This window comes from Phyllopteryx taeniolatus, chromosome 15 (genome assembly GCF_024500385.1).
Source record: "Phyllopteryx taeniolatus isolate TA_2022b chromosome 15, UOR_Ptae_1.2, whole genome shotgun sequence".
Taxonomy (NCBI): Eukaryota; Metazoa; Chordata; class Actinopteri; order Syngnathiformes; family Syngnathidae; genus Phyllopteryx; species Phyllopteryx taeniolatus.
Window position 1 is genome coordinate 4,537,443 of NC_084516.1, and position 15,086 is coordinate 4,552,528.

General features: G+C 43.5%; 1 protein-coding gene across 5 annotated transcripts; it reads left to right on the plus strand.

The window, feature by feature from the left end:
* The first annotated feature begins 449 nt into the window (after positions 1 to 449).
* Positions 450 to 14,641, plus strand: dab2 (DAB adaptor protein 2). Of its 5 annotated transcripts, XM_061800014.1 has the most exons (16): positions 450 to 630; positions 1,054 to 1,168; positions 5,477 to 5,752; positions 6,525 to 6,664; positions 7,061 to 7,159; positions 7,441 to 7,572; positions 7,644 to 7,727; positions 8,316 to 8,342; positions 8,421 to 8,456; positions 9,064 to 9,126; positions 10,243 to 10,794; positions 12,839 to 12,959; positions 13,054 to 13,635; positions 13,706 to 13,860; positions 14,205 to 14,283; positions 14,353 to 14,641. In XM_061800014.1, the coding sequence occupies exons 3-15, from the start codon at positions 5,602 to 5,604 to the stop codon at positions 14,268 to 14,270; spliced, it is 2,208 nt and encodes a 735-aa protein (XP_061655998.1). In that variant the 5' UTR covers positions 450 to 630; positions 1,054 to 1,168; positions 5,477 to 5,601; the 3' UTR covers positions 14,271 to 14,283; positions 14,353 to 14,641. The 5 variants fall into 5 exon arrangements, with proteins under 5 accessions (XP_061655998.1, XP_061655997.1, XP_061655996.1 ...); XM_061800013.1 differs by lacking the exon at positions 1,054 to 1,168; XM_061800012.1 differs by lacking the exon at positions 450 to 630 and having other exon boundaries at positions 954 to 1,168.
* The last annotated feature ends 445 nt before the right edge of the window (positions 14,642 to 15,086 follow it).

Genomic DNA, 15,086 nt, shown 5'->3' on the forward strand with positions numbered 1-15,086 from the left:
ATTAAAAGTACTTTCTAGGAATAAAACAACAGCGTATTTTTTGATAAACATTCATACGCTACTGTATTTTATATTGGTCGTTATGGTGCTACTTGGGGAGCTATTTTTTTTTGTGGTTGTTCTTAGTGTAAAATGTTTTGACGACCACTGTAATAATCTTTGGCTACTCTTGTTTGCAGTGACCGCTCGTGACGACAGAGGACGCTGTTGCTTTTTTTTTTTTTTTTTTTAATCACACACGCGAAATAAAACCCACAGTGAAAAAAACCCCCACGAAATGTATTACTGTGACACACAAATATGGAGAATTTATTCGAAAAAAAACAACAATATAAGTGTCTTGGAGTCGAATTTATTGTGGATTTTGGATATTTCTCCCTGCGTTTGTGCTGCAGGCGTGCAGGGACCGCCCACTTCCCCCCCTGAAGCGCTTGTTGGCTTACAGGAAAAAAGCTTCAAGTGTGACAAGTTTGCGTCGCGGCGAGAGTGCGAGGCGCTCCCGTGCTCCACTTCAGCGGAGGGGGACAAAACCATCTGACCGGCAGCCCGCCTCACACACACACACACGCCGACCTCCACTCCTCAAGCGGGGCTCCCCCTTCCCCTCTCCCCCACCCCCCGAAAAACACGGTAAGTTACAAGGCCATTTTTCCAACTTTTTTTTTTATTTTTTCCTTCCTGTGCACGCATGCGCGAGTATTTCCCAACTTTCCGTCCCTGAATGTTTGATGTTGTTTGTCTTAAAAACCTCCCCCCCCCCTCCTCCTGATCTTAAAGTCATTTTAATGAACTTTCTGGACTTTGTTTTTTTAAATCTACAAGAGACCATTAAAAAAAATAATAAGGGAAGGAGAGGGTCTACTGATTTTCCAGGCAAGGAGTCTAAAAATGACTTTTCAAGCAGCTTCTTCTTCTTGTTCTTGTTCTTTTCCTCCTCCTCATTTCCACGAGAGGCCCATGTTGGCATGCGTGGCCTGTACGCGCGTGCGCCCTGGCCGTGTTTCACCACATCTCATCCAGTCGCACGCTGACTCACTGGCTGATTTCCTCCAGATGTGCACCGCTTTACGCTTCCTGACGGCTCCACGATTGTGACATATCTCCCCCCCCACAAACACACACAATCTCCTCGCCTTGCTTGCTGCTGCGAATTCTGCTGACGTTTGAGGTTAGTGCATGACCCCCCCCAAAGTCCCTTATTAAAGTGTAATCCTTTAACCGTAATTGGCGGCCGACAGCTGACTTTTAATGCCGAGGTCATGTGTTTGCGTTTGAAATGCAAGATAAGGGAGTGACAAAACAAACAAACTTTTGAAGAGCGTGTCCGGGCAGGTGTCCAATTAACACTAATTGAGAGTAAGTAAAAGGATTCGCAATTTTTTTTCCCAACAAGCTCCTCATAATTCTGACATAACTACCACATTTACCATTAAATACCATTTGGAATGATTTATATCGCAGGTGTCAAACACATGGCCCCAGGGGCCAGATCTGGCCCGTCGCGTCATTTTATGTGGCCCGCGAAAGCAAATCACGTGCGTCGACTTCATGTCTGTTGCTAAAATACCAAAATTGTCTTTTAGTAATGTTGAGATATTGCAAGCATTTCTTTCTTTAGCAAATGGAATAATAATAGAATTTTTTTTTTTTTTTTTTTTTTTTTTTTAACTGGCTTCTGATTTCAAAAGTAATTATCCAATTTGTTTTGTATATGTAATAATATTAGCAGACTTTGCATTTATATGGGCTCACTGTTTGATACCACTTTTTTTACTGGCAAGGCGGACTTACTCAATGGCAATTTATTTTGAAACAAGGATGTTACTGGCTCGATAACGATACCTGGTATCAAGGTAAACCATAACTACGATGCGGCCCGTGACCAAAATGACTTGGACGCCCCTGACTTATATAGCGGTGCCTTGAGATACAAGTTACGCGATTTAGGATTTCTTTGCGAGCGCAAACTTGAGATACGACTGCTTGGTGGAAACAACCACTGTGCGCACCTCGAGTATGTGCAGCAGGAAGTGATCCATTTAATTGCTCCGAATATAACTCGTGTCTTTCACATATCTGATTTATATCCACATGTGAACGAAGCCTGGGTTAATCGGACTGTGGGGACCACTAATGAGAGTCTGGGAGGTTCATACAGCGATACAATATATGGTTTCTACTTCGTGGTTTTCGCATATTGCGAGTGTGGTCCGGAACTCACTTCTGTGCGGTACCGCTGCCCACCCCGGTGTCGAGATACCGGAACCAGACTCGTAGGTCAGAGACTTGTACAGTTAAGTTTGAATTGTGCAGCTGCCTGACTAGTGCAAACGCTTGACCTCCACCAAGGCCGGTGTTTATCAGCATTGATGGTTCGTGCTGGCGAAGGTCGGCCCGGCAGTGTCATACCGCTCACGGTCATGAAAAGCAACCAGTTTGATGTTTGAGTACAACAAGGCTCTTTTGAGGTTTTTTTTTTTTGGGTGTTTTTTTTGTTTGTTTGTTTGTTGACATAATGGTTCAGCTCTCTTAACTATCTCGCTCATGTTTCCAAAATGTTCCCCCCAAATCCTGTTTCACTTGGAAACATGGCATTGGGTAGCGCCGTTTTGAGTAAAGTCTCATAAAGCAGAACACGAAAGGAAAAAAGTAAGTCTGCCATTTTGGATTCATTTGGGTCTTGATTTATTGTTTGGTCTAACTACTACCAAATTTGAAACACACATACGAGCTAGATGCCTGTTTGAGTTTTTCCTCATTGCGTCTGGTCAGAACACAGCAGCGAAGTTTAATGATCCACCCTAAAACACAAAGCTAACATCTTGTGTGTTTTCACAGCTGCTTGCGTGCTGTCTTTTATATAAATATGAAATACGCAATTGTGGGTCTACACCTGGCCTGCATTAGCAAAAAAGACTGCACAATTTAGCTTCGCACGTTTGGTACAGTAAATCCCTGTTAATCGCGGGGGATAATTTTCATCCCATGATGGGTAAAAATCTGCGATAGAGACAAATGCTATAATCACATTTTAACTTATCATAACACACAAGTATTTAAGTATTTTCTTACGTTTAAATGAGAAAATGTTCGACCAAACCATATAATTTCGTCCAACAAAGGTCCGCTACCTTAGTGGTAACATATAATGCGAAAAGCCATAGAGAGACGAACACAAATTAGCATTCAAATGGAGCATAAAACAATAGAAGCATTAATTCTTGCTGCTCTGTTGGAACGACGACAACTACTGGAGCTTTGTGACCTACACTAAATTTTGTCAATTGGTTAAACAAGCGTTGGGTGGTGTGTTTTTATTTTTTTAAACTTTCTCCAGGGGCGCTCCTGACTTTTTTTTGGGGACTCCTAAAAATGCAGTAGATTTTTACGAGGCTACGTGCTTGCAAAGGCGATTGATGAATACGTGGCGGTATCGCACGGGTCGTCATCACGTCAGCGTTAATCATTGCAGGTGCTTGCGTGGTTCTCAAACGGAAAGGCGCGAGCACCCTATAAAGTTCGGACTATTCCCGCATTATCTCCCATTCGTTTGCTTTTACGATACGTTTGGCTCGACTCCTGATTTTCATCAGCAGATTCTTAGCTGAGCATCATGAGATCTTTTACACTGCCGGCGTCAGATTAACCTGGCGTAGCTGCTCGACCTTTGCCCGCGTCCAACCTTTGCTCGCTCCCGCGCTGCTCGCAGCCTCGTTAGACGTTAGCATTGCGCTCCGGAACGACTCAGAGGTACGTTGCATGTCGGGAATGCGTGCGGTGTTGTTTTGCGTTGATTGTGCGAGGTTATTTTCACTCTGGGTGGGGGATGCGTGTCCACCCGTTTGATTTGGAGGATTGAGAATTTCATGGGTTGCTGCTTTCTCTGTAGATGCGACACCACCATGAAATATACTCCTCAAATATCAATTATGTATTTTGGGTATTTCAACCCTGTATCTACAAATGTGGAGTTTAAAGTAAAGACTTAATGAGGTTGAATAGTACTCCGTAGCAAGGCATTCTTGGTAAAAGCTGTGAAATTTTGCTGCATGCTTTGAATGGGCAAAAGGGGCACCATCAGGTGGACAAATATAAACATTTGAACATATTCACAAATTACCATATGGGCGTTTTTTTGTTTTGTTTTCTTCCTTCTGTAATGCCACAAGATGACGCCAAAGTTGCCGTAGCTAAGAAAATGTTGGTCTGAAGTAAGTATGTTCAAGTCATACATCTTGACTGACGGTCCAAGGTATTTGTGTTTTGGAGAAGAACTAAGTTTAGCCGGCATTGGCATCATAGTTTGATATATTTGCGGTTCAAATGGTTAACGAAGTCTCTGCCGTTCTCCGACGTTCATATTCGTCCACTGGAATCCAACTGTTTACTGCCGCGACGTATAATATTCCTAGAGGTTGTTTTTTCAAGAGGTAGGCGTCAAAGATGGTCTCACCCATCTTATCTGTGACATTCAGGTTTGTAAACCATTGTAATGCTTAACAGATCCCTGTAGCTGGCGGTGTTGCATCACTTTGGATTTGAGATCAGCACAGTTTTTGAGTAGAAGTTTAGAAATTGAGGAAAGATGAGGCGGTAAATCTCAGCTTGCCGCGTCGATTATGAGTGAGAGGAATGCCAACTTTCGTAACCTTACACTCACAATATGAATAGTCTACAGTAGGTATTATATAAATAGAGTATGTGTCGCGCTAGGTAGTAGGAAAGTATGTGTTCACAAAAAGCTAGTTTTCTCTGCTTTTTGTTCAGAAACTGGCCCTCTTACCCTGAGTAACTCTGAAAACGACTAGCAATCAAGCTTTATAAAAACACACTCTTACTGTGCTCTTGGGGTCTGTATATTGAAATTCATAAGGAAAACGCCATAAGGTATCTGGTGATGTCTACAAGCAATGAAAGGTCTTATTGGCTCCAGTGTAAAAGCAGTCACCTGGTCTTATTCAGCATGTTTTGTCACCTTGGTGGTCTGATGAGGTAAAGATTATTTTATTGGTCACATGCCTTTGCTCTCTTGAGGTTGTAAAGGTTTACTGCCAGGTTGTCAAACTCTGTTCAGGAGCAGACCAGCAGATAAACTTTGTAAACTTCTTTCACGACTTCTCTGTAGGGCTGCAACTATCAAATATTTTTGAGTCGCGTATTCTACCGATTATCCCATCGGATAATAAAGTAATCGGATGAAAATTGATTTTGCATTATGAACGCGGGTTGCAGGTATTATTTTTGTCCACTTGGGGTCGGCATTTTCCCGTTCTGTCATCCCTGTGAATTTGAGTGTGTATGGCTTTAAAAGGTGGGGCCTGGCCAGGTGGGTGACGTGGGCGCCGTTAGCAAACGAGCGTGTATAGTTGGCTGTGCGTTGAGTGACTCGGCATGAGTTGTGGCCATCGGCAGTTTGTGTATGAATGTGTTTAACGATCCCGGCGAAGTAATCGAATTATTCGATTAATCGTTGCAGAATACCACGTGAAGCATGCGTGGATGCTAAGAGCGTTCCCGCCCGCTGAACGCTGAGCCGCCGTCCGCCAGAGCCACCGACCGACGTCGCTTCCTCCAGTGAGACTCGCACGCTCTCTCCGCGCCATGTCCGCCGTGGCGGAAGCCAACGTGGCGGTCGTCGTCGCCGCCGAGCCGAGAGCCGCATCGCCACCTGCGGCCTCGACCTCCAACTCCCCTCCTGCCTCTCCTGCGACTGCAGCAACTAAGGTCCCGTTCCGGAAAGACAAGAAGAAAGGTGAGATTCGCAAGTACACTAGTACAGAACTGTGATGGAAAGTTCAAAGGCAGTCTTTCTCAAACTGGGACCCCTGCAAATGAATTTTTGACCAGTCTTCTTTTGGAGTTTTATACTGAGGTGTCACAAAAGCAAAATATATCGAAGACGTGTTTCTTTTCACGCAAAGAGCCTTTTTTTTTTTTTTCTCTGCTTGCTGGTCAGAAACCACTGTTCTTGGTGAAACCAACCAATGTTCTCCTGCTGATTTCTAAAGAAAACAGAAAAAGCTAGAAACAAACCGTTTTTTTCTGGTAAAATAAGAGAGTTTACTCTTTTGTTAGGTTCTGTGCATATATTGTCACAGAACAGAATATTCTGTGGGTCTTGAATGAAATGCTGTAAAATGGCTGCCGATATGGGCCACTCGGCTTTAAAAACGGCCGCCAGTGAATGATTTAATGATGATGTCGGATCTCTAACAGTTTACGTGCCACAACATGCCTGGCATGTTGTGGCACAACCTGGTACTATACTGAAGGCGCAACTCTAATCTCAAACTCTCCTGTTTACTAAAACCCATTTTTAAAAAAACAAACAAAAAAACAGATGAACCGTGATCTAGCAGGGAAAAACTGTACAGTAGATTTCGGAGTCATTTCTCTCCAATGTTTCGTCCTGTTCCTTAGAGCCACAAATTCTGCCTAGCGACAAATGGTAGCGCAAACATGTCACATGACCCCCCCCCCCCCCCCCCAAAAAACGTAAACTCAAGTACAATTTTCTTGTGCAGTGCCGGAGAAAACGGACGAGTACCTGCTGGCCAGGTTTCAAGGGGACGGCGTGAGGTACAAAGCCAAGCTGATCGGCACCGACGATGTTACCGAACCCCGAGGGGACAAGATGTGCCAGGACTCCATGATGAAGCTAAAGGTGACTACTCCCGGCGCCATTTGTAACTGTTGAAGGTTTCGGTTCAAAATTCACAACAGCTGTTTTTTTTTTTTTATCCACAAATGGACCAGTAGCCTAACTCTCCAAGGACATCCGCTTATATGCCTTTCGGTGACTCTTCCAGTCTCTGTATCCCTAAGTGGGCCACTGAGGATGTGCAAAAAGTACTGCAACATTGAAGAGTTGGACATTCAGAAGTTTATAGGTCAAATTAAGTGCACCACTAAAGGTTATCGTGCATTTTGGGTTAAACCTGAAATTTCCCCCAAAAGCCCAACACCCTGAACTTTTTCTTTTTTTTTTTTTTTTTTTTTTTTTTTTGTGAGTAGTGTATTTTTTTTTTTTAAATTGAAGGTGTGACGTGATTTCTTCCAGGGAATGGCGGTGGCTGCTCGCTCACAAGGAAAACACAAACAGCGGATTTGGGTCAACATTTCCATGTCTGGCATCAGGATCATCGACGAGAAATCGGGAGTAGGTTCCTTTTGGGGGGGGGCGGGGGGGAATAAATAAATGTTCTCGGTCACCATGCTGCTGTTAAACTACTTCTGGATGTATAGCATCTTTTATTCATATAGAGTTGTCACTCCACAACTCGAGTTTACTTCATTGTCAAGGATTTATTGATTCAGCTTTAGTTTTTGCGACATACAACACTGTATTGCTGCCGTTTACATTTACATCTGCGCACATGTAGCATTTATTATTCAGCGTTTCAGTTCTATTCTTCTAACGCGGCTGTTTTCCCGGTTCAGGCGATTGAGCACGAGCACGTGGTGAACAAGATCTCCTTCATCGCCAGAGACGTGACGGACAACCGGGCATTCGGCTACGTGTGCGGGGCCGAGGGCCAGCATCAGTTCTTCGCCATCAAGACGGCGCAACAGGTACTCAAGCGGCTGCTGACGTTCGTCCAACCGGCCGTTCCTGACACGGCGTGGCATTTGTCACCCGGTAGGCGGAGCCGCTGGTCCTTGACCTGAAGGACCTCTTCCAAGTCATCTTCAACATGAGGAAGAAAGAGGCGGAGGCCTCCCAGAAGGTAAGGAGGGCAACACTGCCTCCTTGTGCTCGTTCTGTGAATTAAGTGATGCCCATTTGGTAGGAAGTAACGAGGAACAGAGAGAGGAAAAAAAAAAAAAAGTACGTTGTGTATTTAGAACTACTTTGCCTTAACGATGTCCCCACTCCCTTATTGCTAACACACAATGGGAAAACACTGTTGACAGGCTAACACTTAGCATTGATAGTTGCGGTGTTGTAACCCTTTAAGCAACGCATATTTGAACACAAACAGTGGGGTACCACATGTAGACAGACGATATCACAATACTCAGAGGCAAATATTCATTTTTTGGAAAGAATTACTTATTCTGTCACAGTAGTCGTGAACCTATTTTTGTCTGCAAGACTGTATTCTACTGCCCCCTGGTGGCCAAGGTGGGCACATCAGAAACGGTACAATGAACTGTACTTTCTGTAGTTTTTTAAAAAAACTTAAACAAGTTAAATCAGTACTACTAATTTTTACCAGTCTTTTTTTACATGAATATCGATACTTATACTTGAGTGTGTGTACTTTTGCTAGCTCTGGTGATCCCTTGTGACTTGCTAATGTGTTTATTTACAGGGAGAAAATGGCAGTGCAGTGGTTGAGGTGAGCACATGCAGCACTTTAAATGGAACACGACTCTTTAATTCACTTCTACTGCTAATTTCTGATATTATTTTTTAGAATGGAAGTAATGCTGTACCGGTAAAAAACCCCAACGTAAGTCAACTATGCTCTAACTTGAATCCAATCACATACGGTGTAGTAAACTGCACTAAATGATGTTTGAGCTTATCATTCTCAATTGCTTATTTGTATCAATAAATGGTCTATGGGTACCTTATTTAAAAATAAATAAATAAAATAAAAGCAGTTTTTTTTTTTTTTTTTTCCCCGATAAACATAACGAGTAAAATCTAGACATTTATAATGTGGCAGACTTTTTCTTTTTTTTCTTTTATTTTTAAGGTCCTTTTGAAGTGTCATGTAAATTTGTTTATTTTTCCTTCTTTTTAAAATATTTTGCTCTATATAACCCTGCTGACTCTTGCGGAAATTCGCAATCACTTCTGCACATACGTTTAGCACTCACATTTATCCATGTATAGTCATCACTCTACTGTTGATTAATATTGGTTACATGCACATTTTTTTTCCCTACCTGCAATATTGCTACTGTTCATATTCACTTAATATACAGCAACAATCTATGTATAATTGTCACTCAACTGCAGTATCTTTTTATTTTATTATTATTTTTTTTTTCCCCCTTCATGTGATAACTGACCCCCCCACCGTGATTTATCGATACGCTTTCGGCTAACAGCCAGTGGAGCAGCTGGACCTGTTCGGAGATATGTCGACCCCGCCGGACATCCAGTCTCCGAACGTAAGTGCGCGATGTTCCCTTCGGCTCAGTCGCCGTCGTGCTACCTTTTGGGGGAGGAACACAAGCCACTCAATAAAATTCATATTAATGCTCACAACCGTATGTTACAAAATGATCGTGATGTAAACTCAATCATCGAACATTTAAAGCTGCTACATGAGAGAGAATTGCTTGATGGCAAAACCCGCGCCGCAAAAAAGAGAAATGCGTAATATCAGAAATAGTCGCCTTTGCGAAGGTCGATGCCCAGTTTTGATTGTCAGATGGGTAGTACTTTCCAGTGTTTCTCATTTCAAGGTAAAAAAAAAAATAAAAAATTGATCATATGAAATGGATAATTCGGTGTACTACTGTATATTTTAAAGGAGTTAGGGCTGCACTGAAAACGAAAATAAAATGACAGATTAGTCAGAATAAAGTTGTATGTTTTTATAGAACAAGTTTTGAGATGCTTTTTTTTTTTTTTTTTGAAACTTTATCTCAAATATACAACTTTACTCCCGTAACATTGACTTTAATCTTGAAATTTATTTTATTTTCGCTGTGGGCCTTATATACTATATTTTTACATTTACAGTGGAAAATGTTTTTAGTGACTACAAAATTTTTTTTTATTTTTTTAAAAATCTTTTTTTTTGTTTTTTTTGTTTCCCCCCCCCCCCCCCAAATACAATAATGACTGTGGATTGGCTTCTAAAATGTGCAGTTGTCTTATTTTTTTTTCTTTTCACTGTTGCACTAATACAAATTGGGAATATATTAAAATACAGTGGTGCCTTGAGATATGAGTGACTGTATTATACAAGGTTGTTTTTTTTTTTTTTTTAATACTAATCGCCATTAAGATTTTTAAAATTGATGTTTTGCTTTGATTTGCAGTTAACTGAACTCTTTCTCAAGGCACCACTTATGTGAAAATGAAGTAGAACGTTTTGATTAAAATATTTTATGAAGTACAGTAATGACTGGATTGGAATTCTTAACAAAATATTCAGTCAGCATATCTTTATTGTTTGCATGGAGCAGCTTTAAACGTTTCTCTCTTGTGATTGACTTGTTGTGTTATTGAGCCCCCGTGTTGATCCGATCTCTGCATCTCCCTCTCATGTGAACCAGGACTCTAATGATATTCCCTTGCTGGACTTTTCCGCCGAAGTCGACAGCAATCAGAATTGCATAAAGGGAACGCTTTTAACTTCCTGTGCCGCCGACCACAGGGCGCCGCCCCAGACAGAGAATCCCTTCTGCTCGCCGTTCGGCTTCTTTCCATCCCCGGACAGCGACCCTTTCGGAGACGATCCGCTGTCCAAAACGCCCCGTCCCGACAACGGTCCGATGGGCTCTGCTAGCACGGCCCTTGGCGACCCTTTGAACGGAAACCCCGAGAGCCTCGGCCAGCAGATGCGGGGCTTAACCAGTAAGAACGTGATCCTCGCTCTCAGTAACGGCCAGTGGCCGCTCGGGGGCAAAATAACACACGGCGGCATGATGGACGGCAGCGAGTCGGGATCGGGTCCGTCCACCAAAAATCCCTTTTTTGACTCGAACGCCTCCCCCTTTTCTAACGGGGAGAGCCACCAAGCCACAGAGATTGCGAGCAAGGACTCGGTGGTTCTTAACCCGCCCCCGCAGAGCTCGAAGGCCGGACGAGGTCGAAGGAGTCAGAAGGTGACCTTGTCGTTTGACGGCGTTCACTGCATGCGCGATACGCCTGAAGGTGGCACGTGCGGCTACTGCATGCGGGTCTTGACCGGTCGCACTTGGTCTCCGTGGGAAACATAACGTACGGAAAGCCGTTTGAGTGTTCGTTCCACATCCTTGCTATCCAGCGTAACCTCCATGTACTGGTACATTTTTTTTGTCCTCACTAGTAAGACAATTCGGCACACTAGTACGATTGTCTAGCTTGTAATGTTCTGTTTCCCCCCCTCCCCCTACTACTGTCCGCTGTGAAAACTCGATCTTACCAAGAATATTTATTTCTAGACAAAAGTCTCAAAACTAATCTGATTACATTTAAAATAAGACGCGTCACCTAAAAAAGTAAAAAACCTTTGGACAATTTTCACCTGTTTCAAGCAAATTTTTTAAAACTTGAAATAAGTAGGAAAAACATTGCCAGTGTATTTATTTTTTTCTTACTCCACTGACAGTTTTTTCCCCCTAATTATTTCGTAAAAATGAGCTTGAAACAAGTGAAAATTGCTCAAAAAGTTTCTTTCCGAGTCTTGTTTTAGTTTTGACTAGAAATAAAACAAATATTGGTAAGATTTTGAGTTTTTGCAGCGTATGACGTTTTTGCATAAAAGTACGACAACTTTATCATACAGGTAGGACAACTAAATGTTATAGTGAGGCAAAACTGCACTAGTTGACAACCGTGTGCTATGAGTAATGCTAGTTAGTCAACTTCAAGCATTAAACATTGATGCAGAGTAGTAAAGTTGACTAGTCGCTTTTACCCCCACTTGTGATACAAAATTTCTACCAATTGACATTTTGCGCATCACTAGTAGATGTTGAGTTGTTAACTAGTAGAACTTTTACAATGTCACTAGCAGTACTGGTTATACGCAGTTGTCAACTAGTGCAAGGTTTTGCCTGGTGTGTTGAATATTCTTACTAGTGATGACAAAGAGAATACTATACAAAGCTTCAGGTCCATGTACTAGTATTCTTTGTCAGTGATAGTAGAACATTGTACTAGTGCAGCAAAACGAATACTATTAGTTGACTTAGTGTTGAACATTGATGCAGAGAAGAAAAATCGATGGTTCCACCCCGACTAGTGAAATTCCAAAATTCCACAAGTTGCATCTAGTGCTTCACTAGTAGCATATAATGTAGATGTCCCTCATAACAGTATTCCAAAATTGTCCTACTAGTGCAGAAATGTCATACAGTAGCGGAAAAAACGTTACTGGTAAGACGTAGTCGTCTTACTAGTGCATCCTACTCATTCTACTTGTACGTTTAATTGTCTCACAAGTGAGGACATGGAGCATACTAGTATATGGCCCTTAATATGGATATGAAGGATATTGAATAAATGCTCAAACAGCTTTCCATACCTAAATGTAGATTGGATTGAAGGGGGTGGTCTGTCTGAAGCGCATGCACCCGTGGTCACAAGCGTCCCTTGAAACATTCAGAAATGTCCCTTGTGCCTTTTAATGCTGTGACCTCCTTTCCTGTTTTTTTTTTTTTTTTTTTTTTGCTTACGCTCACGCTTCTGCCGATAAAGCACCGGTAAGTGGCAACGCATGCTGGTAAAATAGTGGCACGACGTGTTTGAAATTGTCGACTCAGGGTGCACCCACTGCAGCCGCGTTAAGCCAAGTCAATAGGATGTATACGGCTAAGAAAATGGAAAACTTTGTTCAGGGGTTGCCCCCCCCCACAAACTTATTTTACAATAATAAAAATCACATGAAGTGCACATGCGGCAAAGAACAGATGATTTTTTTTTAGCTTGGTGTAAATAGCTATTAGAGGGAATCCCTTCTTCCAGTATTACTAAATTTCCCAAAGTTCTACAAGAGTCGGTGCTGGTCTGGAACCAGTTTTGCCATCTCCAATAAGTTGTTTTCGCTGTAAAACGTGACAACGGTGAATAGATGCTAGTTTTGGTTCTAGTTCCAAATCAGAGGCACCCTGAGTCTGAGACCATTTAGGCAAGATATGTTCGGGGCTCATTATGTTCCCTCAACAGTCCTCAGCAGGTGACTTGTTCGGAGCGGAACTGTTTTCTGCTCCCGACGGCTCGTCGGCTGCCGGCGACCTGTTCAACAACACGTCTGCCAACCCTGCTCAGTCCTCCGTGGCGGCTTTGGGTAGGAGACAGAGGAATGGTGGAGCATGTGGTTAGCCAGTCAAACGGTTGCTGGTTTGTACGGGAACATTTTCAATCAATGTTTTCATGTGCAGGAGATCTGCAGTTAGGAAAACCAGCTAGCACCAGCATCCCTCCTGCGGGCATGTGGGCAACGTCCACCGTCGCCCCCTCCATGTACGGAGCCCCCGCGCCCGCCTACCCTCAGCCGTCTGCCTTCGGCGGTCTTCCCATACCCCCCAACGCTTGGGGTCAACAGATGCCTCATCAGTTCGGTGCCCCGCATCTCGCCTGGGGCCAACCGGCGCCGCCGGCCGCAGTTTGGGGCCACGCGGCCTGCACCAACCCCTTCCAGCCTGCCGCCTTCCCCGTTCTGGGTGAGCAGCAAGGCCCGTCCCGCCCGCCTCCCCGGCCACCCGTGAAGGAGGCCCCACCTAAGGCGGAGAGAAACGCCTTCACCGCCTTGGACCCCCTTGGCGACAAAGAGCAGAAGACCGGGAAAGACATGTTCAAGGACTTCCAGCTCGCCAAGCCGCCCGCCATCCCGGCGAGAAAAGGTGAGCAGGCTTCAGAATCGGGGGCTTTCGACCAGTACTTCTCCAGTAAAGTGGGCTTCGCTCAAGATGCCGCAGACCACGATGACTTTGACATCAAACAGTTGTCGGCGGCCGTTAACGGTAAGGATTCTCGGACGCGCAAACGCTTTCTATGTCGCCCAATCCTTACGTGGTCTTCTTTCCCGTATAGACGCACCGCCTCCGAGCCTGAACGCCCCGGCTCTCCTCGATGCCGCATTCTCCTCAAACAGCTCGGCACCGGGACCAAGCGTCGGCCTAGACATGTTCGATGAGGCATTCGGAGCCCCCAACGCCACCCCGTTTGGGGTCCCGCCTGCCCCAACGGTACAGATTTTGGCAGTGTCCAAATACTTCTGGGTCTAACCATTCATGCCAACTGATCAACGACCAACTCTCGTTTTTGACGACCACTTAGGCCTACTCACTACTGTGTTTTATATTGTTGGTCATTATGATGGAGAGCCAAGTATTTTTTTTTTGAGGTAGTACTTGGTGTAAAAGGTTTGAGATCAGTCTGGTCTATACAGTATGTGCCCCTGCAATTTACCGGTGACCAGGTCGTATCCCGCTTCTCTCGTCCAAAGTCAGCCGGGTGACACTCCAAGATAAGCGGTACAGCAAACATAATACATCTTTTTATTTATTTATTTTTTTTTTTTAATTGACAGACTGCTCCTGTTGCTCAGAACTCCACGGGTGCCTTTGGAGATCCTTTTGGAAATCCCTTCGCTTGACCTTAATATTGTTGTAAGTCATACATTCATATATTCCCGCATCCATGCTTCGTTTATTGAATTCCTCTCTTTATTTTCCCAGCTAAAATGGAGATTCCGTGAAGTAGCATCTCTGGGACAAACCGCTGCGAGACAATCTAAACGGTGGCCTCCGTCCAGACTTCTTCCATGTTGCCATGTCTGTTTGTTCGTTCTGTCTGATTAGTAGTTCCCTTATTTCCCAAGAGCGTTGATCCAACACGTTACGTCATGATCTGCTGAAGAGAGCAAAGGGGGGGGGGCGTGGGGGCTTTGTATGCGAAGTGTCCAAAGATGTCCGCTGCTGATGTTGCCTGAATTAGAAACTGTAATAAAATATTGATAAAGCTGCAGTTTGTGGAACAATTTATTTTGAAATGAAGTCAAGCAAATGGTTTTGGGGGGGGGGGGGAAATCATATTGGTAAATTTTTACCTTTTGTACCTTAATATATGTAGAAAAGTATGACTTGAATTGCTGTTGTAAGAGATCAGGTGTTCTGCCTGCGGGAAATGATCCAATTTCACTTAAAGCTATTATGCAAAATATTTATGACAAATGATGCATGTTTAGTCATTAAAAATGTAATTGATAGCCACCCTGAAATTTTGTTTAGAATTGCCCACAGATGCCACAATATGCCGGCAAAGCACTTTTTCTTTTTCCACTGCACAATTGCCTGAATTAGCGAAACTTGTCCCCTCGCTGGCTGTGTGTTTGCGCAGGGGAAATGTTAGCATTGCAATGAGTAATTAATAAAGAATAGGTGGCGAAATTAATGGGAGGAAGAGAGGAAAG

Coding starts and splice junctions, on each gene's coding strand:
- dab2 (XM_061800014.1), top strand. CDS start 5,602: ATGTCCGCCGTGGCGGAAGCCAACGTGGCGGTCGTCGTCGCCGCCGAG. Junction 6,665..7,060: donor ACTCCATGATGAAGCTAAAG/GTGACTACTCCC, acceptor GATTTCTTCCAG/GGAATGGCGGTGGCTGCTCG. Junction 13,636..13,705: donor GTTGTCGGCGGCCGTTAACG/GTAAGGATTCTC, acceptor TTTCCCGTATAG/ACGCACCGCCTCCGAGCCTG.